This window comes from Lathamus discolor, chromosome 1, assembly GCF_037157495.1.
Source record: "Lathamus discolor isolate bLatDis1 chromosome 1, bLatDis1.hap1, whole genome shotgun sequence".
Taxonomy (NCBI): domain Eukaryota; kingdom Metazoa; phylum Chordata; class Aves; order Psittaciformes; family Psittacidae; genus Lathamus; species Lathamus discolor.
The window spans coordinates 93,999,998-94,023,965 of NC_088884.1; the positions used below are offsets into that span (position 1 = coordinate 93,999,998).

General features: G+C 45.2%; 2 protein-coding genes across 19 annotated transcripts in view; both read left to right on the top strand.

Moving 5' to 3' along the window:
• The first annotated feature begins 1,411 nt into the window (after nt 1–1,411).
• Nucleotides 1,412–23,968, top strand: part of RUFY3 (RUN and FYVE domain containing 3) — a 55,675-nt gene continuing 33,118 nt past the window's right edge. For 7 of the 18 annotated variants that reach the window (XR_010614213.1, XR_010614214.1, XR_010614217.1 and 4 more), the window contains exon 1: nt 9,436–9,775. Coding sequence is in view for 13 of the 18 variants with exons in the window: in XM_065686981.1 (XP_065543053.1) it covers nt 9,466–9,775 (310 nt within the window). In the remaining 5 variants the exon portion in view is untranslated. Of the gene's footprint in view, nt 1,567–7,787; nt 7,883–8,837; nt 8,952–9,435; nt 9,776–10,039; nt 10,062–13,859; nt 14,010–16,174; nt 16,363–23,968 lie in introns of those variants that run through there. The other 11 variants (XM_065686938.1, XM_065687040.1, XM_065686905.1 and 8 more) reach the window with 9 other exon arrangements.
• On the top strand, nt 3,311–5,233 carry UTP3 (UTP3 small subunit processome component). The gene has a single exon (XM_065687054.1). It carries the CDS (start codon nt 3,368–3,370, stop codon nt 5,162–5,164), a length of 1,797 nt encoding a protein of 598 aa, XP_065543126.1. The 5' UTR covers nt 3,311–3,367; the 3' UTR covers nt 5,165–5,233.

Below are 23,968 nucleotides of genomic sequence, written 5' to 3' on the forward strand. Positions count from 1 at the left end.
TGTCTTTAGGATGTTTATGTGACTTGTGCAGAAAATCCCACTTCTTAAGGGAAGCCCAGTCTTAGCAAGGGCCTCCAAACACCTGCGCTGGGGGACAAACACAGGAGGCAGAGCAAAGTACGAACCCCATGCCTGTTCTTGGCCAGGGTTACTGCTTCAGTGTTTCCTGAATTTCTCCTCCTGCAATATGTGTTTCTCTCAATTAACAGGAGAAGCACATGGTAAATCTTCCTGTACCCTCCAGCTTTTCCTTGTGCAGCAGAGCACCAGCCCTGTGGCCAGATACAGGCTTTTCACCCAGCCTATGTCACCTTAGGCTCACCCGGGGCTGGTTGCTTTCAAAAGGATGAAGTCCTTAGGCAATGCTGCCACGCACCCAGTTCCTGAAAGGGCAGCCTGTCACCTCCTTTGTTCAGACCTTGCAGGCTGCATATCTAACCCTAAAGGTGTTCGAACACCCTGGGATCTGTCCCCTGAGCTTCTTCTCCTAGCACAAGCATCTCCTCTGGCAGCTGCATGATGCAATGAGCTGTTGTGTTGCATTAGCAGTGCTCACACTGCAAGGTTTCCCTTGGGAGGGGGGGGGGGGGTGTGACGGGTGCAAGCCCACCTTCCAGCAGGGCATTAGGTTATGCCATAGCTCTTTATAAACCTTGTTCTCTCACTAGGGCTCTATCTTTAGGAGGGCAAAATTTGGTTTTGTTTCTTTTCCCCCTCCCCAGAAAATATTGCCAACAGTTTCATGTGGAGCTCTCTTCTAAAGCAGCAGCAGCAAGATGTTCAATGTACCCCATCTTTTGCAGAAGGTTAAAAATAAGCCTGGCTAACTATAAGGTGGTAGGGGTGTCTGTCTAAAGAACTATTTGGTTCAGTCACCTTTGTAACAAAACAGGTAACATATTAAAAACATAGAAGATGGTGGGATGCAGGCAGCAGAATAAAGCACTTGCAGAAGAGGCTGGTTCTGGTCAGTTTTGCCAAACCGCACTGATAAAACACAGCACTGGTAAGATCCAAGCAGAGTCATCCATGACCATTTTCAAGCCCAAAGGGAGAGACTGAGCAGAATTATATTTAGTGTGATTCTGTTGATTTTGATGGGTTTCCCCAGCTGCTGGTGCTCAGCACATCTGAATTTCAGTTGCTAAATCGATATGACTGCATACAGGCCCTTTGGGCTGTATATGGTGGCACAAGAGCTATTTTAGTCCCAGCCAGCCACCTGCATGTCTCTGAGCATTTTGATCTTGCCTCTGAGCATTCTGATCTTGCTCGCAAGCTCTTTAGAGGAAGATTTGTTTTACGGTCTGTTACTTTTATGGACTATCCCCTTTTTACTGTGTCACATTCTGAATTACCAGAAAATGATCTGGGGAAGCAGACATTAAAGAACTGCAGCTGTTTGGTAAGGGGCTGGCAAACATCACTGGCAGAGGCTAGTGGAGGAGCACTTGAGAATTTGAAAAGAAATCGGAACCAGCCTTGTAGTCTCAGTCTCCCTTCACTTGTCCTGTGCCTCCCATCACCCCTGGACTTGCTGAATGAATTTTCCAGGTCAGACGCTGGGTAGGTGCCTCGATAAAGTGGGACAAACTTGTGTCTGTGTGTGTCCTTGCCATGCTGGGTGAGGAGCGGGAAGGAGGACAGCTGCACCATGGCATGGGCCATCTCCAGGTAACACACCCCTGCTAGCAGTCTGTCCTACAGCTGGCTTCTCTGCTCATTTCTCACTTGGAAGCAAAGAAAGTGGTGGGTTAACCCAGACCTGCAGTCCTCACTGATTATTGTACTGGTGGTGGTGATTCCACTGATGCTTATAGCAAACCCCTGTGGTTTGGCTTGAGCAGTTCCCACTAACTGGATGAACTGACTCACATCAGATATTGTTTTCAGCTTCATCAGAAATGGATGATGTTTTCAGCAAGTCCTGGAGAAGGTTCACATGTCTGTAGATGTGATTTCTTTTCTGCTCTTAGACATTAACCTTGGACTGACAGGTAGCATCAATTCCATTTCAGTCCAAGTGGAAGTTTGTCTGATGTTAAGGCTCCGAATTTTGAAAGGGCAAGACTTTAAAAAAGAAAAGTAAGATGAGGGCACTACGTGGTGAGAGCAGTCGCATGGCAAGTGTTAGGGACACACTGAAGGCCTGGGATTCTATAGGTCACACTTACAAAAGTTACCTGGAATTTTAATGACACAGAAATCAGCTGCAGACTTTTCTGGGTGGACTTCACACAAAAGAGGGTGGGATTAAGCAGCAAGATTACAAAGCCTGATTAGCAGAGATGGCTGTGGTTTAGTGGCCAACTAATATCAAGTGAGGATTTCCACTGAGGTGTGGCTAACAAATTGAGTTAATGCCATGTCTCACCAAAATCAACTGATTTTGCTCTTTGTTATGCAGGCCTGTATCCAGGGGAGGTGATATCTGAAAATTGGCACAGGCAGATTTGGAAAGGGGGTCTTAGCCTGAGGTGAAACATATCTTTGGTACAAGAGCATACATGGAAAATTTAGACCCAGAAGTGACTACGCAGATGTCAGAAGAAAGGCTCCTAAGTGAGACTTGTCTGCTATCGGACCTACCAGCATTCAAAGGAACCACTAAAAAGCTAGTAAAGTTGTGCACACACCCCCATGCCCCCACCTTTTCAGTTAACTTTAATGTTTGCTTGGCAGGTCTTTTCCCACAAGGAGGTGGGCATAAATAACACTGCACCTGTTCTGTGGTGAGAAAAAGGCACCTGCACTTGTACACAGAGCTCCTCTTGCGGGCATGCGTGCCTGCTTAATTTATCAGGCTTCTCTGCTCTTGTGGCACAGCTGTGTGTATCTTCAGAACAGACCGCTTCGGGGAGGCCCAGTAGTAATGTTATGTAAAGACTGGGTGATGGGAAGCACTTGGAAGACTTCATGATCTCACATGTGTCTAGAAAGGTTTTCGAATACTTCTTTTTCTCTCTGACAGTTTGATGTGATTGTAGCGAACTGAGTAATAAGACGCTTCAGTAAACAAGGGGACGGATCTCAGGTGCACTTTGTATCTTGTTTTCCACCTCCCCTTTGTTGTAAGACTATACAGCCAGCACTTGTGTCTGTGATTTTAGGCAAAGAAAAAAACAACCCTGAGGGGGGAAAAAGGCACTCTTTTTATTTTTGTGCGGCATTATTCGTTGCTGATACCTGCCACGACTGAACTAACTCCTTGCTTGGGGGCTGCCCGCATGGCACAGCTCCTCAGGGCTCTGTATTACTCTATTAAAAACCTAATAGTTGAACTCAGTTATACTCCAGACTTGGGAGTGGCTACGAACTAGAGTTCAGCCCATGAACGAGAAGCCTGGCTGCAGGCGGTGGGGTTTGAATGCGCAAGTACTTCAGCAGACACACTCCCGAGGGGCACCCACACCCGGCGACGAACCCGCCCCTTAAGCTCGGGCCCCCACGAGTCAGCCCCACCGCGCAGGCCTGCCCCGGGCAGGGCGGAAGCGGAAGCGCCGGGAAGCGGAAACACGGCACGGCCAGGCGGAAGAGCAGGAGCGGAGCCATGAGGACGCGCCGCGGCACTGTACTGCGGCCGCGGGCAGAGCCAGCCGAGGAAAAGGAGGAGGATGTCGGGGAGCATGCGGCCGGCGGGCAGGCGGGCCCCGAGGGCCTGCGCGACGAGGTGGAGGAATTTCATGAGGCACAGTTCCAAGCGGTGATGGCGGCCCTGGAGAGCGGGGAGGAGACTGGAGGCAGCGAGGAGGAGGAGGAAGAGGAGGAAGTGTTGGGGCTGCAGCTGCCCGAGGACAGTGAGGAGGATGGACACGGTGAGGAAGAAGAGGAGGAGGAAGCACAAGGGGTGGATCTTTTCCTGGACCACAGCGCAGAAGAGGATGGAGGTGAGGAGGAGCATGATGGGGAAGGTGAAGACGAGGAAGGGGAAGGTGAAGACGAGGAAGGGGAAGGTGAAGACGAGTTAGAAAACGAGGTTGAAGATGAAGATGGGGACTTGTCCATGGAAAGTGACTTGGAGGAGTGCCATCAGGACACCAAGCTTCCTCATGAGCTCTCCTGGGGCCAGCGCAAGCAGCTCTACTACGACACAGACTATGGGAGCGATGCCCAGGCCAAGGGCAAGCGTAGCCAGCAAGAGGTTGATGCTGAGGAGGAGGAAGAGGAGCAGGAGGCTCAGGTCATCCAGAGGCGGTTGGTGCAGGACTTGGGGGAAGATGATTATGGGTTAGATGTGATTCAGGGCTATCTGGCTGATCAGCAGAAAACCCACGACAGCAAAGGGCAGAAGATTGACAAGGATTTGCAGGCCCTTTCCAAGAAGGAGCAGCTCAAGCTGCTGAAGCAGGAGTCCCCTGAGCTCCTGCAGCTGATTGAAGACTTCGAAGTCAAGCTGATGGAGCTCAAGGATGAACTGCACCCACTATTGCAGATGGTCAAAAATGGCACTATCCCACAAGGGAAAGGCAGCCGCTATTTGCAAACCAAGTATCATCTCTACTTGAATTACTGTGCCAATATCAGTTTCTATTTGGTCTTGAAGTCAAAGAGGATGCCAGTTCATAATCACCCTGTTATCGAACGGCTGGTTGCTTATAGAAATATAATCAATGACCTAGCTGTTATAGATCAAAAGCTGTCCTCACAAGTCCGTATGCTGCTGAAAAACTACTATGATAAGAAGGAAGACAAGTTACGGAAGGAGAAGAAATTTGCAGTGTTTTTACCACTGGATGTTAAGAAAACCAAATCCAAACGTGCTCCTGTACTTGCTAATGGCCGGGCTTTTGCTGGTGAACCCTCAGATGAGTCGGACCTGGATGAAGAGGCTGCCCTAAAATACTACCAGATGATGGAGGAGAAGTTGAAGCTCAAGAGGAAGAGAACTGAAGGTGAAGACAGGCTTGGAGAAGAAGCAGTGTTGGATGGAGAGGATCCAAATAAAAAGAGAGGTGTCACTTACCAGATGATCAAGAACAAAGGCCTCACACCCAAAAGGAGGAAGATCGATCGGAACCCCAGGGTTAAGCACCGGGAGAAATTCCGGCGAGCCAAGATCCGCCGCAAGGGCCAGGTCCGTGAAGTCCGGAGGGAATTGGACAGATATGCTGGGGAGCTGTCTGGCATCCGCGCGGGTGTTAAGAAAAGCAGGAAGCTCAAGTGATAGTTCTTTATCTGTGTTCCTGAGAGCTGCAAGCAGCACTGCTGAATCCAATAAAGATTTTATAAAAGATTGTGGGTTTTTTATTCTTAAGCAAACTGGGGTTGGGTTGGTACTTGGGTTTGGTTTTTTTTCACAGGATGCTTTTGAGAAGGTGCCACCTCTAAAAAGTAGCACAGTACCCTTCCTCATCCAGCCTGTGGGTTAAGGTGTTTTCCTCTATTGGAATGCTGTCATCTTACTATACTGTAAATGCTGGGTTTGGGGGCTGCAAAGGATGTGTCAAGTGAAGGGAATAAAGTAGGCTGTGTGGGACAGTGGGGAGATGGGACGGGATGGAGTGACCTGAGGGCAGGTTGTGAATAAGGCTGGGGCAGCTGTCACCACCTTTTCCTTTCTACTGTCTTGTTTTGGTCCATCCTTTTATTGTGTTGAACTACAGAATGAGATATATATGGTTATGGTATTTAGTTGTTCTGATTATCTCCTCTTTGCCCTCATGTTTTGGAACTAACTACTCTGAGGCTCTCTTAAATCTCTAGTTTTCTAACTAAGCAGAAAGCTATGACTGTTTTTCCTCCTCCTGAATTCAGTGAGAAGCCAAGCAAAGACTTTCTTGCATTTCATAGCTGTTTACCTGTGATAAATACATTAAATGCATCTATGATAAATATGTTGTCTGCTGGTGTAGGTCTAAAGTAGCATTGATACAGGACAAACAGATAAGATGTAACATCATCTTCAGTCTGAAGGTAAACTCCTTTAACCACAGCCAATTTCTGACTGGGAGCTCCGGTTCAGGCTGTAAAAGGGGAATGACTGATGAATTTTTATTAAAAGCTGAACAAACACTGTCTCAGGTAAGACCTGCAATTGAGCCTGGGACAGTTTTCGGGGAGCCCATCCTTAATTTGTGTTCCAGTAGCATGTGAAAGGTACTGCTGTCAGTTTTCCCTGTGAAATCATTTAAGGAGAATGAATGTTACAGAAACCCTAGTGTATCTAGGTGGTTTGTTTTGGGTTATGTTTTGTTTTGAGGGGTTATTTTTATGTGCTCTGCTCATTTTCTCCAAGCAAAATGTGCTTCCATAGGTTTTTATGTCAACCTTTACACTCTAGGCCTGTTTCTGCCAGGATCATGCTGTTAATTGCAATTCTGAAGTAATTCTGTTGATTTTCAACACTGATTGTTAAAGGGGGAGGTAGAAAAACAATTAAGTGGGGAACAGAAATAAGGAGACTTTTTGTAGTCCTTTTATGTCCTGGATCCATGGGATGCAGAGCTATGCATGTTGATTTCAGAGGGAATTCTGGTATGGTAGGTAGGGGTATAGAAGAAAACAGTGAAATGACAAGTTCTGCTGATCTGCATGTTTGCCCTCTGCTGCTTACAGGCCAAAAGGCATCTAAATGCTCCACGATTTAAAAAAAAAATAAAGATTGCTCCACAGGAGCAAACTACAAAGCATTGGGAATCAATCCCTGACATAGTTGCCTGGGTCATGCAGGCAAAGTTGAGGCTTTCTTCAAGAGGTTGCTGAACATGTGTTCTCATTTGACAATGCTCTCTGCAACTTGATGACCTTAGGTGACATGTGAAACATATTAGCTGTGGGGATAAAGATGTCCTTCACCTGTGCTTTGTCTTCCCTTGATGTGAGCAGTAACCAACAGAGTTAGCCTCTTGCTTTTCCCAGAGAGAAATGCAAGGCTTAGAGCTCGTTCCAGCCTTAGCAAGGAGGGAGACAGAGCTTCCTAAAACCGCACCTTGTATTAACCCTGTGCTGGGATCATGATGGAGGCCATCACTGATAATGCCAAACTACACTCCTGAGGTCAATGAAAGTTAACATGCTGGATAAAAAGCAGCTTTTTCTGGTGAAGAATGGTGTGTAACAGTCATCACAAGGGATGAGAAAAAGATCCAGCAGATCTCAGTACAGCACTTGCCCATGTACGTTTCACACTTTGTACAAAAATGAAAGGCTGATTATGGTTCGTAGATCTGCAGTCAAGCTGTAAGTATCCACGGCAGCTTTGTGGTGCCTTGAAAAGCTTTAGGCAGCTGGCATGCAAATTTCTGGCAACTTCCATCTGAGCAATAAATAAGAGAAATACTAAATTAGTGCACCATCACAGACACGCTCCCAAGGAACATAGCAATTGAGGCCATACGGAAGAGGGAGTTCAGTGTTTCAGCACACCCAGCCCAGGAAGCCAGCAGATGGCCCAGCACTGTAATGAAGATTAACCACAGTATTAAGTTCAGCTGGTTAGTTCAGAGATTGGACAAAGCCATGAATAGCTCACTCCCCTATGGTTTTATGAATGAGTGATTGTGGGAAGGCTGCGAGTATGGCCATGTGAGGGAAGGCATTGGGATATCCTAAGAGATGCTTCTTAGAGGGATGTTTTGAGCTGAAGGGAAATCCTTGGCGCTAAACAGGTTTTGAAGATCCCTGTGAAAATGGACACGTGCAAATAAGGGGAAGACCATGGATGATGGTCCGGAAAATAAGTGAGAAGTGGAGCAAGGTTGTGGTTAATGCTGTTTTGGGTTGGGATTTTTTTTCCTTCCAGCAGTGCTTCTGGAGAAGGTTCTGATACTGCCAAGTGATGCTGAATGGCACTTGTCCTCACCAGGCTCCAGTTTAGTGAGTGCTGGCTGCTCTGCTCAGAAGAGGCTGGTGGTGGGATCTGCCTCAACAGCACCTAACACAGGTTAGCATTTAAACACTCAGGTAACAACCACATCTCATGTGAGTTGCCCCACTTGGCTGTGGAGATACCTGCCCCTGCATTGTTACAATGCTTCAAGCAAGCAGATGGAAATTCAAGAGACAGTCCTTTGTGCACTTAAATGTGAATGATTTGTGTTTAAAAAGCACATAGGGAGTGTAGCAAGCTCTAAGGAGAGGTAGAAGGCACTCTGTTGTCTTTCTATGCATGGCAAACAGTCCTTGGTGGGTGATCAGCATCTAGAGAAAGCCTGGCTTGCGTTTGGAAGCATGGGCAGAAAAAGCACAGTGGCAGAGAGCTGGACAGTGCTTTTTGTGCATCACAACCTGAAATTTCTATTGATGCAACATAAGCAAAATACATTGAATAGCTTATATGGAAATACTCCTACTGCTGCCTTAAATTTTGTCAAGGCTTTCCTCATTGTCTTCCATAATACTGCACCACAGTCTGGGTGTTGTTTCACTCTTGCTAGCACTGGAAAACTGAAATTCAAACCTTCAGCTTTGAGATTTGGAAAACAAGTTAAAGCATCTGTTAAATTAGTTGCAGCAAAGCAGCAATATGTTTCAGCTTCACCACAGGGCACTGAATGCAGGATATTCTTTAGAAACAGGCAGATTTGTGTTGTCCCTTCTTAACAGCAATACAGTCCATAGTAACTGCCCTGCCTTAATGAGAAGTCTTTATTACTATTTTCAGAGAAATAATCTCCTAAGTGAAATTCCAATTGGCATGGTCTATGTGGTAGTTGTGATAGTAAGGAATATATTTGGACCTTGTCACCTCTTGTCAGAGAACATGAAAACGTTGTTGATGGGATCTTGCCCTTGGGAAGGTGAGGGGGAGGCAGGATGTGGTGCAATAGCTTTTCTTTGTGGGTGAGTTAAAGCATGTGTGAGTCCAACTTCCTTGTTGCTGTACGAAGGGGTTTTCTTAAGATTAACATCTGTGTTTCCCTGTGCAGGCTCTGGTCCCATGAAGGCATCTTTACGAGTACAAGGCTGCTGCTTCCTTCCTTCTGGGCCGGTATAGAAACAGTGAAATACAGGTGATGAGACGGCATTTAACTGGAACAGGGCGGGTGGTGTTTGTAGCAGGGTGGGAGGCTTATGGCAGAAGCTGAGCTAGGTTCACCTTGGTTTTGATAAAGCGTGAGAAAGACAAATTGGCAGCAATGACAAAGGAAGTGTTACGGGCATGAGGTAGAAGGCAAAAAAACCTCTCAGGAGAAGGGTGGACACAAGGCTCTCTCCATGCCGCCTGCAGTTTGGTTGTCCGGTTTCGGTCAGCCTACGATGATCCATCCTTCGGGGAGCAGAGGCCTGCTGCCCCGGGCCGAGGGGAGAGCTCCTCCCCGGAGCAAGGCCGGGCTCGGGCCGCTGCACTCACGGCACCGCCGGGACCGGGGCCCCGGGCGGCGGCAGGTGGGCGCGGGTCAGGCCGGCGTGGCTGGTGTGAAAGGGTCGTTGAGGGAGAACCAGCCGCCCACCGCCGCAGCGGGCGAGGGCGGGCCGAGGCGGGCCGCGGCCCTGCTTCCCGGCCGGGGCGGGGCCCTGGCGGCGATGGCGGAGGCGGAGCGGGCGCCGCTTGTGCCAACGCTGGCTGAAAGTTCCCGGGACGGAGACGTTGCGGAGCTGCCCCCCGCCATGGAGCGGCGGGACGAGCCCGGACAGGGGGCGGCGGCGGCGGCGTTGGAGGAGGAGGAGGCGGCGGCGTCGCCTGCCTCGCCGCCTGCCTCGCCGCCGTTCTTCCTCCTCTACCCCGGCCATGGAGCCGCCGCCGCGCCGCCCGGGGTGTGGAGACCCCCGGCGCCCCGGGGCGGGGACCCCCTGCCCGTGCTGGTGCTGAGCTACCCGGGGCCGGCCGGAGCCCGTGAGTAGCTGCGGGGCTCCGGCTCCTCCCCGGGCGGCGGGAGCTTCCCTCGAGGCGGGGTGGTGCGGGGGGGGGGGGGGGGGGCGGGAGGTGCCGCGGCCAGGCTGAGGGCCGCCGGGCGAGGCGGGGGCTCCGGCGGCTGTGGGTGCATCGAGCGGGGCCCGTGAGGCTTTGAAGGCAGCCTGCCTTTGGCTTGGGGTGTAGTTATGTGGTGGGCAACACCCGCTGGGGCATCCGCCCCGTGCTGGCACCGAGGGCAAACCGAAGGCGAAGGCGTTTATGCGGGGTACTTGGCGAGGCTGAAGTGTGTTGCTGCCTGTGGGGCGGGGTGAATGGGTGGCAAAGAGTTTTCTGCTTTGTAAGGTTGCTTGTAGTGTTCTTGAGGTGCATTTGGGTAAGCCAGAGTACTGCGAAGTAGGTGTTGTGTTTTAAAACCAAAGAAAAACTATGTGTATGGGTGTTTATGGAAGAGGTCTCCCCCTTTCGATCCATCCATCTTGAAAGGAATGGATAGCTGCAGCTTCTGGGCTTGGGCCAGGGTGGGGTGACCCACCTCTTTGCCTTTGCTGTGTCTCCTCCTGCCTATATCCCGGGTGCGTGTTCACTCACATATTAGCTGATTATTTGGGGAGGGTGTCTTTCCCTCTCCCTTGCCCTCCTCCTCCCTTTTCATCCCCCCACACTCCAGCAGAGCACTAACCCGTGAAGGAAAAGTCCATTTCTGTAATGCCAGCAGTAGGTGAAATGACCCAGCTTTGCTCTGAGCTACATGAAGGGCTGTCTCTGATGGCAAACTTCCGTCCACAGTCCAAAACTCCCTCCCCAGTGAGTTGCTTAAGCTGACAGCGTCCTGTCAAAACCTTCATTATTACTTCTCCCCCTCCAGTCAGAAAGTCTTTACCGAGTATAGTCCTGTGATGTGTGTGCAAAGTACTGAGCTATTTCTGATACATCATAAGCTTTTAAGAAAAATATGTAACCTTAGCCATCATGCTTTGGCTGTTCAAACTTCATTGCAAGGTTTCTGTGTAGATGTGGCAAAGCTGAGCCATCGAGGTGAGCAGCATTGGTTCACAAGGAGTTAGTGTAAAACCTCACTTGTTGGGCAGTGCTTTTCCCTTGTGTGAGCCTTGTTCAATGGCTGTTCATGTAGGCTTTGTGGAAGACCCTTATAAAATAAATGTACACGTTTCCTTGTTCTTTGCTGACTCTGAGGTAATAGATGTCTGTGCAATATCCTATGTCAAAGCCTCAGGAGGCATCAGTGATTGATGTGGTGATAGCAGTGTCTGAAGGGAGCACGGATCATGATCTGCTTGCATGGTGTTTTGGAATCTATTTCTCCTGGGGCAGGCTCTGTGGATAATTTTTTTCATCATGTCTTGCTTTTTTTGTTGTGTTTTCTTTCCCGGTTCTCATGTCTGTAAAAGCATTTATCATTGAGCAGCAGGAGCAATGGATTCTGCTGCTGTCTTGCTCATTCACTTGCTGCTTTGGGTTGACCTTAAAGCAGCGGGTTGAACTTCGCTCAGGAGCAGACAGTATGTTGTGTGCTGACACTAATCCTGGCTATCTGTAGAGTAATGTGGCCTTACAGGTATTATCCCTTCTTGTATCTCCTATAAATGACAGTCATTCTGTGCAGTGGTGTTACTTGTAGTCTGGGTTGTTGTGTCTGTGCTCTGCTTCTCCTTTTTCCACAGTAGTACATGAACTGACTCTTCATTCCTTCAGTGCTGGAATTACTTTAAGAGTTAAGATAAACCAAGGAGTGTAAAGAAGGCTATTTTTGCAGCTTGCGTGTGTATTTTAAAATCCCAGTGATGCACTTTATGAATACTAGTACCCCTCTATGAAACTGTGAGATGAAAGAAGCAATGCAAGTGAAGGGTGTTTCCTGCTGCATCACAAGTTCCTCCCTTCAGCACCTGAAGGCTGTTGCTTCCATGCTTAGTAATGAAAAGAATTACTCTGTATTGGTATTTATGTGTTATAGTGGAGGTAGAGACCAGTACACCGAAAAGTCAATACTTCAGAATGTTTTGGAGGTTTTAGTCTTGGGTTTTTTCCTGTTATGACCCAATGGTTAAATTGTTGCCTCTCAAGATGTCTTATGACAGGATTGAAGGCTACTTTAAGCTGCTTTTTAGATACAAGTGTTTCCAGACAGACAGAAGGAACAAGAAGATTTACTTAAACATGCTGAGCTGCAGGAACTACAGTGAAAGCAACTTGGTTATGCTGGCTTTACAAACAAAACCAAACAAAAAAAAAAAAAAAAAAAAAAACAACCAAAAAAAAGTGCCAAAATAATTCCTTGCTCCCACTGAAAGCCTACCAGATACCATGATACTTCAAGTAGAGTTTTCCTTCCTCTTTTTTCATGGTATCCTCAATTAGGGGATTTACTTGAATCCTTAAATAATATCTCTGCATTTCACAGTAGGGAGACAAAAAACAGTTTGTCACTTATTCTAGAAATTAAGGAATTGTGTCACTGCTTTTCAGGCTGTTAAACTTTCTTTTGCCCGCTTATGTTTTTAGCACGTGGGGTTCAAAGTACTGCTGTTATTTGAGGTAATATATGAATCTGTGCTGATAGAAGAGTCAGAAATGGGCTTTGCAGTGTAGATGCTTTGTTACTAGTTTTAGATTATATTCCACCTAAGAGATTGCCTGGAGAGAGGCTATTGGAAGAGCATATGATTTGTAGAGTAGCAGCTCTGTTGGTTCTTGAAGCAGGCACAGCCCTGATGCTGTTTATAGTTGTCACAACCAGTAAAGCCATTGCTGGACAGCACATTGTTGTGAAGCTGAAGTGAAAGAGAGAGCAAAAGTCATGTTCATAGGTTTGCCAGAAGGAAGTTTTCACGGGTCAGGCAAGAGCATGGGCAGAAAATAGGAACATCAGAATTGTTTCCCTTAGAAATTGGGAGCTGCCTTACTGGACCAGGCTGCCAGGCTTCTGGGTCAGATAGAGCAGCCACAAACAGGTTACAAGCATTAGGAGAACTTGTAGGAATCTGCTCACGATTCATATTTGTCATAGGCTGCAATATAAGGACTTGTATTACTTCATAGTCTGAAGTAATAGTCTCATCTGCCAACAGTGGCACTTTGATGTACGGCTGCTTTGCTATATACAGTGATGGGGAAAATTTTATCGTAATGTCTGAAGCCCAGCTTGCTGGCACTGGAGGTAAAAGTACACCCAAAGGTGACCTTTGGAGCCCAAAAGGCTGTTTGGGAATTTGGCTTTTATTGCTTAGATGATTCTAAGTTACTCAGCTTTTGAAACTAAAAATACTTCACAGTACAGCTGAGCTTTCAAATCCTGGTGGCTGATGGAGTGCTTTGCTCTCAGGTGGTTAGTCCTAGAATTACAACACAGTCAATCTCTAATTTTTTAATCATGAAAACATTTTTGCAAAAACTGCCTTGTTTTGTCATCTAGCCAAAGCCTCCGTCTGCTTTTGCCAAAGTGTGGCTAACATGAGGGTTTTGTAAGACCAGCCAAAGCTGTCTGACTTGTTTGAGAAAATGGTTCTTTGTGAATAACCCCTCTTCATATATACCCGCACTTGATTTTCTCTCATCCGTGGACCGCCCCTTGAATACTGATGGAGTTTTATCAGCAGGCCTTGAGTTGCACAGTAGTTTTATCAAAGAAATTATGAAAATACAAATATTTTATACCTTTCTCTTTTTTTCATCAATGTTTCTAAGTGTATCTGTGCTACATGTAATTTTTTTTCTCACAGGACTAGAAGGTACAGTTTTAGAGAGGTGAAGTAGCTCTGTTTTAAGGTGGCAATTGTTAAGCGGTATGTTGTATCCAAAGCTTTGTTTTAAGCAAAAAAAATCAAACTAATAAACTGAAGTTATTCAAAGTTGGAAAATTATTTTCCAAGTACTTTAAGTAGCCTTGTGGAGTATTTGCAGCAGGAACATGGTGTAGAAGAGCCTGAAAATAGAACTGAGGTGGACAGGGCAGACTGGCTTAGTTTATTTCTTCATGTTTAGAAGTAAATTGTATAAAAGAAATCCAGTGGAAGTTGAACAGTTACTTGTTTTTTTTTAGCAGAGCTCTGCTGCGATGCTGTGATTCAGCTTGCCAGTGCTGAGTTCAGTTGAAGACCTGTGTTGTGAAATGGGAACTGCTGGGTCACACCTAATGCTGTTTGCTTTTCTAATTGGTCCAAACCAAAAAAGAATTGAACTGTCTGAGGATTAGGTATGTTGGACACCTTACACAAGAGCTTATGGTACTATGTTGATTCTAAGGGGTTTATCTTGATCGTTTGCTGCTTGCTTAGACTCAAAAGGTTAGCAGGAGGGACCAGCTGTTCTCCCGTAGCTGTTTGTATATGGCGATTTCCACTGGGTTAAGAGCAGTGAAACTACAGGTTGTCATTGATGACAGAATATACAAATATCACAGGAGTTAAAATGCTGTCAGCACAGTTTATGAGCCCCATTCTCTCTCAGGGGAGAGGAACAATAGTAGCTGTTGTCGTTCATGAAATAACTCTCCTTTGCATCACTGTGATAACACACTGCATGGCTCTTTGTTTGCTTTAGTCTGAGGGGAGGAAAGAGTTGCTGAGTCAAAATGTTACGCACTGAGCAGGAGGCTTTCACTAAAAGCAACTTCTTCCTCTTTCCTGTCAGAAATGACAGCTCTTAACCCTTTTTGCCAGTGTTAGGAGGTTATTACATAATGGGCGCTTTTCTTCAAAAATTTGTATGCACTGGTATGCTGAACTCTGTCAAATGATCAGGTTTTGTATTGTACAACCTTAAGCAATAGATGTACATCTTTGTATTTCTTCAGGGAAGAGAAAGTACAGAGAATAAAGTCCAATGCATTAATCATTCATGTGTTCCTATAAATATACTGTTCTGGTGAACAGTCAGCCTTGTCCAAATTTAGCAGGGGGGACTAGGCGTCCATTTCGGGTAGATACACCGTATCTGCTCTCCATGGGTATAATGGAGCCACCCAGGAATCAAGATAAACTAATTTAGTGTTGCCTGATATCACAGTTCAGGTGGGTGGTGACTCTGTGTCCAGTGCCCTGGTTAAACAGTGACCTCCAGAATAAGGAGGGTGTCTGTGACCTGGAGCCTCTTGTCCCCGAGCGGTGGTTTGGGGAAATGGAGGAGATGGAGCTGGCTGGGAAGCGACAGAGCAGCACAGCGCTGTCACCTGTTTTTGAGTCATTGAAAGCCTGCTTGTCTGCCTGCTGAGGGGCAATACTCCTTCATCAGCCTCACCTGAGCTGTACCCAATTTTCAGATGAGGTTTTGAAGCACTAATATTCTGTCATGAATCTTACAGATGTTTGTGGTATTCACCCTCATTGTTCTTCTGTATGCATGTGCCCTCCTAAAAAAGCTTAATCCTTGATGACTGAAGTGCTTGGAGCCAGATCTTTTTTTCCCACTTGTTTCCCTAAAAGAACAAATCCATCTGATCATTGTTTTGTGTGCGGGAAATATTAGCTCAAAGGTACCCTTTGGGAAGGTAGCACAGCGACTAAAACACAAACTGTGACTTGCACACCTACTATGAAAACAAAGGTGGTACTTTAATTCCTGTAGTGGCATCCAGGCATGCGGAAGGAATACAAATGTGGCTTTGTGTTCCTCATGCTGCCAGCCTGTGCCTCTTTTGTAGTATGGAGATGACGGATGAGAAACCTGCATGGTGCCTTATGCTTGCTCCCAAATGGACTAGCACAGCCCAATGAGAAGGTGCTGTGCATGAAGAGAGCCTAATTGCTGTCCCTGCATCAGCATCCTGGGAATCGCTTGCCCTCCGCTCGGAGCAGCTGATCACATGAGCCTGATTTTTCAGTTCAGTTCATTAGTCAGCCATTTTGGTCACCACCCTGCTCACTGCGCACAGCCAATCCTGTCGGCACTCCGGCTTTGCTGGGAGAAAGAGACCAGCAGTGTGATTCTGGCAAACCTGGATATCCATCTCTGCATTCTTCCTTTGTTTTTGCTTGGGTAATCAGCAGAGGAAGCCATTCTTTTTCCTTGTTCTGCTTTTCTTTTTTTTCTTTTTTTTTTTTTTAATATAAATATTTTTTTTTTTTTTGCTTTGTTTTTTCCTACCTCCTGGCTTTGATGCAGCAGCCAGGTCTCCTGTGGTTGCTTAGGATCAATAGCCTCTAGCACAGCTGAAGACAACAACAGCTGGTGGCAAGAAGGGAGGAAGAGAGGAGCCTGAAGGAGCAGTGTTTTTACCTTGCTTTATATATGAAAAGGCCAGAGCAGCCTGTGCGACCCTGAGCACATCTGTCCTTTAACAGCAAGGTATTTCTCATTTTCTTCTTCGGAAAGCTTTTCAGTCCTGATTTTTTCCCCCTGTTCCCGTTGTTGTTGTACCAGCTGAGTCATCATGTCTGCTCTGACGCCTCAAAGCGACATGCCAACCCCCACCACAGACAAGATCACTCAGGCTGCCATGGAGACCATCTATCTTTGCAAATTCCGAGTGTCGATGGATGGAGAATGGCTCTGCTTGCGTGAGCTGGATGACATCTCGCTGACACCTGACCCAGAGCCTACCCATGAAGGTATGGTCCGGTTCCCTGCCTCGGGATCCCTGCACCCATTGCATTCTTACAGATGAGGTGGGAGGGGTGTCTCCAGGATGAGATGCTCTCGTCCTGCCCGGAGAACCTTGGGCACCGTTTGACAAGTTAGAAAGCCACATTGGTGCTTTAGACTGCCCTTAGAATTTGCTGTGTCTTTCACAGTCCCTGCCTCGAGAGAGATTCATGTTTAACTGTTAGTATTTTTTAAGATGTATCTGGAAAGATCAGCTTTGTATGTCTCAGGAAGGAAGATAACCATGACGTGTGCTTAGTGATACATTTAATCATAATTTTACTCTTAAAACAGGGCTTATAGCTTTATTAGCTGCCAGCTTATACAAATGGAGCACATTGGCAAAACACAGCCCTGTGTCTGCATATGGTCGGTGGGTGTTTTTGGAAAGCCCCAAGTGATTACGCCGTTCGGCCCGTTGTCAGGTGATGATACCATCACACATCTGCTTGCTTGCTTCTGTTGAGCGTGCTGCTGTTTATACTGGCTTGGAAGCCTGAAAAGTGTAATGTATCTTGCTTTCTTCTTGAAAAGGGCTTTCTTACCTGGGTTGGGGGTAGGAGCGCTTTAATACTACCAGGTCATGTAAAATGAGGTTTGAAAGCTTTGTGATACTGAAAACACAAGAGGTCATACATGCATTGCTCTACCAATAAAAAAGTGGGGAAGAAGGAGGTTTGGTGTATTTCTGCTGGAATTTTGGCCAGTAACCAGTGCTGTCACCAGCACTGTCAGGTTCTAAGTGCCCCTTTGCTGGATGCTGAGCGTCTTTGGGTCTTACAGCGAGAGGGCTCCATCTTTTAATGCCTGACCCTTTTCCTGTAACTACTGAAGTGTCACTCCACCAAGTAGTCTTGCTTGACCCTTTTGATGCTGGCTTGTCAAGTCAGTAATGTCTTATATTGTTGTCTTGCTGGATGAGGCAACTTAAATTGTGGTAAGGATTTGAGCTTTAAAATTAGTTCCCAGGTGATAATTTAATTCCTATTTGACAGCTGCTTTCAGTGGTGGCAGCCCTTGGCTTTGGATTTGCTTGCCAGATTCTTAGTCACGCAGTGGGATACTAGACAGAGATTTCAAAAGCAGAGCCTAGTGCTCCCTTGGAAGCATGTCCTGAGATTTCAGGGGGGTGCTGTAGGCACAGGAATGCAGAACCAGAGTAGTGAGCACAGGGTGAGCCAAGGATGCAGTAATTCAACTGTCTTATTCTTGTATGGGGTGCAGACCATTTCAGACCTTGCTTGGTCTCACTCATCTGTTTTTGGACATAAGTGTTTTGGGTTTTTGAACAGTACATTCTAGTATAGGTGGAATGATTTTTATATATTCTCTCTACCTCTTTCATAAATAGTACCTATTCTCTTGACGCATCACATTGTAGTCAGTAAATGGCCTTCCAAGCAGCCTAGGGTTCTTCACTTAGTATAGCCTGGAAAACCTTGCAGTCACATTATGAGTCAGTCCTGCAGACCCTTATTTTTTGTATGCATCTCTTTCCTCTCTGCTTGCCTTCTTGCTCTGAGCAAATTCCTGGGGAAAGTAGGCTTGGCTGAATCCAGTGTCTGTAATGGAGCTTTTCTGGGTTGCCTTACTGAAATACGCTGAATATTCAGTGAATTGAGCATATCTGTACACTTCAGTGTACAGATTTCCCCCTGGGTTGCCTAGGTAAGCAATTCTGACACTAATACTAGACTAACCATTACCCAACTAGAAAAATACTTGTTTTTAAAGCTGTAATTACAGTCACTGTCTTGCAAGTACCATAAAGGGTTAGAAATCAGCAAAGGGTTAGTATTTGCTTGTTTCATTGCCATTGTATTTAATTCTATATCAAAAAATGAATAGAGAGAGCTGTATCATAATGACCTTTACAGAGATGCTTATACATTCATGAATTAAGGTTGCTTGTTGAAAGGCTGTGAGACTGGTTATTTTGGACAAGTGAGGGGTGGTTGAACCCAAGTCGTGTTTTTAACAGAGATAGAAGGTGAGGAAGAAGTGTGCATGGTAGAAAAGCTGACACAGCTTTATCCCTAGTGTTCAAACTGGTGCTACTGCATCAGCACTGCTGCTGTATCCTCACTGTATGTGCAGGACAGGCATCCAGTGCTTGTCTGAGAGAAAAAGCAAGACAACTAAGAACTGAGGCTGGCGTGTCTTGTAATATCTCCATAAAACTGATGTAAAAAGGTGGGGATTATGAAGAAGGAGGGGAAAAAAAGTTCTAGACTTCTGTCAGAAGCATAACAAAAGGTTGCGTTTTTTTCCCCTTACAAATCAAGACATGTAAAAATAGTATATTGCAGCAGCAAATCCAACAATTTGTTGTCATCAGCGTTTGAAGTCTCCAGTTTCTGGCCTTCAGCTCTTGCTGCTTCCTGACAGTTTTTTGCCACTGGCCTCTCTTCGCTCTGTCATCTGCTATGCCTCAGCCCACAAGCAGCCATCCTGCCTTCCACCTCCCTGTGCACCCATTGTGTGGTCCTTGTTTTGCATGGTAGGTGTCTGCACCCATCCTTGCATCCCAGAACTGCCTGCCCATAGTGTCATAGTGAGAAGAGGAAGAGCATGGATGTGGGCAGTGGGGAAGTAAGAAGAGAAGACAAAGGGTCCGGAACACAATAGTAGGCAGGATGGGGAAGGTTAAGATTGCAGTGGGAAAATAAGATAGTCTTGAAGAATCTGATGGCTGTACACTTCTGCTGGGCTGCTCTTCTGCAGGGTCCTGTGAATGACTCAGTTGTTATATGGGGGATGAGTGGTCCCAGGTGTCTCCTCTCATGGGTCCCCGGCTTTTTCAGCTGAGTTATCTTACAGGCCTTGCACCTTCAAGCTTTTCTTCATACCATTGGCTGTGGAGTGAGTTTCCACTTTGCTGTTTTTAAAGTTGTTTTTGTTTCCTTGAACCTGTACCAAAGCTAAGGCAAAAAAGTAAAATATCTGAGAAAACAGAGTTGTGATAAGCAAGAAGCTTCAGTACTTTCTTCTTTCTCTTTCCAATGGAAGTAGTTTGTTAATAGTGGTTAGTTTCACTGTATTTCCTTTTTAGTTTTTTTTTAAAGTAGATCACTTGGAAATGACAGTTTAAACATCCAGGAAGAGGCTAAATAAGGAATTCTAATCTGCTCTGGTTTGATATCCCTATCCAGATATATCATATTTTAATTCCAGTGAGAGAGAGGCATCAGGATAGTTTTAATCTTAGAATTGGGATGCCAGGGGAGCTAGAGGCTGGGACAGGGAGAGAGTTAGTAATGTTAAGTGCATAGCGGTAAGCAAAGTCTTACTCACTGGTGTTTAAAAACAATAGGCATCCTCCTGTGGTCGTGATGTTTTCTAGTAAGCCCAAGCCCAATTCCACTACTTTTTAAGCCAAAGGCAGTATACTTTGGGAGATGGATTCAGAGCCGAGTTGGAGCAGTGTAAATCTGCCTGACACAGAGTTGGTTGTTTCTGAGTGTAACTCTGGGCAAACAAGTTTTAGTCAAGTTAGGAGAAGCGTGTACCATTAGTACAGTTGCTGAGTTTCTGGCTGCTTGTATGTATTCAATATAGCATCTAACATGGATGCTCAATTTAACAATAAAAGCTATAAATAAAAGTTATTGTTGCACAGTTTGCTTCTCCAGCTGTTTGGAACAATTCTGTGTGTATGAAAAGATGATTTTGCTACATACTGTAAATCTGCTTGGTTTAGAGAAATTATTTCATTTTTTTAAGCAGTGGTTCTTCATTAGGTAGTCAGAACTTCACTGTGGTCTGCAGGCACCACAAAATGAAATGTGACAGGAGTGGCTATTGAGCTCTTGTTTGTGTGCAAGATGTAATTATCATTGAGGCATCTTTAGGGACCAAGGTGTGAAAAACATCTTCATTGTTTTTCTGTTGCACGTTCAAGAGTGCATGTGTGTATGGGGTTGGACCCTAATCTCAACTTTGGGAGAAGCTGTGAAATGCAAAAAAGGCCTTACACGCTTTTACTGAATGTTAAATTTCTGCTTGGAATAATCAGGAGGAGCTTCACATCAGAGCAATGGAAGTTTTAATCCTCGTGGGATCAGCTTGTAATTGAGAACAGAAGGGAATACACACGATAACACTATGATCTGAATTGCAGCTGCCAGCAATTACAGAATTCCCATTTTCTTTTTTTTTTTTAAATACTGTTCTATTTGCACGAAGAAGGAAAAATTATCTTTCTATATTACAAATTTTGGTAGCTAAGGTCAGTTTGGTGGGGTTTTTTCTGCTTTTTTTTACCATGACTTTAAAAGTTTCGGTTTCAGACACATGCTTGTGTAAAATGCCCTGAGTAGAAGTTGTACAGTTCTTCAAAAAAAGCAAATGCTCTTTTCAGTGCTCAAATACCTCTCACTCATTAAACTGTTGCACTGTTTACTAAATCATCCTTTGGATTCTACCTTTTTGTTTTTTCCCATCACAAAAGTACTCTTAAAATACATATGGTGGCAGAAACCCCTGAACAGGTCAAAAGGATCTGGGGGCTAGATTTAATAGAACAAACACCAAGTCAATATTACATAGGATAAACAAAATACATTGTGTTAATGGTCATAAGTCTTTCAAATAGCAGTTAGGTCCTGTAACTCTGACAGCACGTACTGGAAAGTAATATGATAAAGATGATCATCTCCCCAGGGATGGAGATGTCCTCCTTACTGTATTTGCACTGAATCCCATCATGATCTGGGCAGAAAAGGAGGTGCCTAAGAGAAGATGGACACTTGATCCTGAACCAAGGGGGAGGGAAGGTTCAGTTTCTGAAAGCTCTTAAGGACAATAAGCACAATGTGCCAGCCCTCCAGCTGACCTGAAGCAATTTAGAGAAAAAGAGATTGAGTGTCTAATTAAGGTTAATGTTTTATATTTTAGGCTTTTGTAAATATTTTCAGTGATGTAATTGAGAAATTACAATCATGAGCTTTTTTTTCTTTGCTCTTTTAAGCTTGTTTAGTCCAAATTAAGTCAGGTCTGGGAAATGTGGAGCAGATTTATTTCCCTCAGAAATAAAAAATCAAAAGTGTTGCAGAAAAACCTCTTGGGTGTCAACAAAGATGGGAAGTGAAAGATTGGGAGGAAAGGGAGAGGGGGGGAACGATTTTGTTTTTTCTTTTCCTTGTGTAAACTATGAAGTGCCAAAATAAAATGAGAAATTTCCCAGAACAGTTACTCAGGTATTTCCCTCTGGAAAGAGGATAGTTGTGGAGAAACATTCCATGCACCTTCATGCAGTTGCAACACATGGAAATGCCTAATGGTACATGTGGAGACAGGAACAAAGCTTAGGGTGGGATTGCACCATTAGTGCATGTGACGTACATTTGCTATTTCCCTGTCCTGTACATATAGTGGAGAGTGGGGTTGGAATTCCTGAGTTCCCTAGGATATTTTTCTTTCTTTTTATTTCCTCCCAGTTTGCAGATCTGTCACTGCTATTTCTTTTGGCACAGCACAAGCCTGAACTTAAGTCAAGATGTGCATAGCACAAGAAAAATGGTCATGTCAGTCTGGTGCTGCCAAATGGTGACCTGGTGCTGCCAAATGAGGAGCAGCGTGCATTAAAACAGAAGTGATGACAGTGGCCTTTAAAAAAGAACAAACATAATCTCCTAACAATTTCACTCTAAAAATATTGCAGTTAGTTATCACAATTTGTAATGAAAGCACAAGCTGTAATGTGAGGTGGAGCAGTTCTGTGCGGCTGGATGCTGGATAAAGATGCATTAATGGAGAGAACAAAGAAGGTGGTCGCAGGACAGTAGTGAGGCGATCATGGCTGTGCTGATGCGGTCAGAGGCAGTACATAAAATGAACTATTACCTGCAGGTGCATATTACCTTGCTGATACTACAGCAAGGTCAGGAGCATTGGTGAAGGACAGCTATAGATGACAGAGGATAAGGGAAGCTGCCCAAGGCATCAGCAGTATCAAAGCCTGTGTGTTCTCCATTTTGTTCTGCTGCCCTGCACACATAGCCAAAGTTTAGAGATGAGGTTTTAATGTAGCAAGATTTTAAATATGGGGTTTTTTTGTAAGCTACTTTCTAAGTTCTGAACAGATTGTTACTGGCTTTCTAGGCTGCAGGCTGGCTGGCTGCCTCCTGGGTTTTTGGACTGCAAGGTGTTTGAACATGACACCAAAACTTTCTGCTGGTCCCTTGTCCTTACTTGACACTTCATGGTCCACCTGATTTTCAAATCTAATCTGCAAAATATTATTTCATACCTCTGATATTAACAGCACCTTTGAGCAGCCTGTTCTAGTGAAGGTATCCCTGCCCATGGCAGGAGTTTGGAACTGAATGAGCTTTAAGGTCCCTTCCAACCCAAACCAGTCTGTGATTCTATGATTCTTTCTTGACCCCTTCAGTTATTTCTTATTAAATGTATTATTTATAATTCCTAAGGCAACAAATACAAGTTACTGCAATTTAAGTAAATATAATAATCTGACTATAAGTTTCTGTTTCATGACAGAAGTAGTTTTTGTCCATATAGTGAAGGAGAATGTGCTAGCCTTAGGAAAAAAACCACCATGTGAATCCAATTTGTCATGCTTATTCAGTGTTTCCCATAAAGCTTTTCCAACTTTCCCCTGTGCTGTGGCCCCAAAAAGAACAGCAAGTGGTTAGAGCAGCAGACTATAAGTCAAAATCAGACAAATTATCCTATAATGAACATTCTGAATATGTCAGCATTCCTTCCAGTAGCATCCTTCTCTGGAATACTTTTTCCTGTGTAAGGCATAATGAGGCATAACTGACATTGAAACTACCTGGTTATACTGATGGCTGTTGTAAAATTTAACTTCCAGTTCAGCTTGAAAGTGCCTTTGAGTAAACGTGGGACTTGCAGCTGTCACTCCTGGTGCTCTGATTCAGGCATAGCAATGGGGCATGGTAAAGTGGTCTTGTCTCTCCTTTGTGGCTGAAAGAGTGCTTTGAATATTGGGGCTTAGAAAAAAGAAAGATGTTGAGTAAAGAAGGGGGACTGGGAGAAAGCAACCCTTATTATTTGACATTACTGTTTGCGGTTGGATTGGGTTCGCTCAGCTATCATCTGATTCCTGCATTTAGTGTTCAGTCCTAACTTGTCTGCACTTGTGCAGGTCTTATTTTAAACTTGTTGGTTGTTTTTTCCTTCTTTCCTCAGACCTTATTTCAGTCATGGCAAATGACTAAGTGGGAGCACAGGGGATTTTAACACTAGCGTGTTGGTAAAGTGCACTCCAGTTGTCTTTCCTGCTATTGGAGTTCAGCTGCTGGCATATTCAGTATTTATCTTGACTGTTGTGGGCAAGCTCAAAAATCACCCCTTTCCTTATCAGGAAGCAGAACATGGGGACCCTGGTGTTGCTGCAGTTTTATTTATTTATAACCCTTCAACAGAGTTCATGTTTTCTGTAAGGTTAGTACAGAAACTAGCAGATTTGAGTCAAGCCTTTCATAGCCACAGCAGCATGACTGATATTTCTCCATGGCTAGAGTACTTCCTGTATCAAGCTCAGCTTTTACTTCCCCAGGCTGGTCTGGTGCTGGTTGTTTTTTA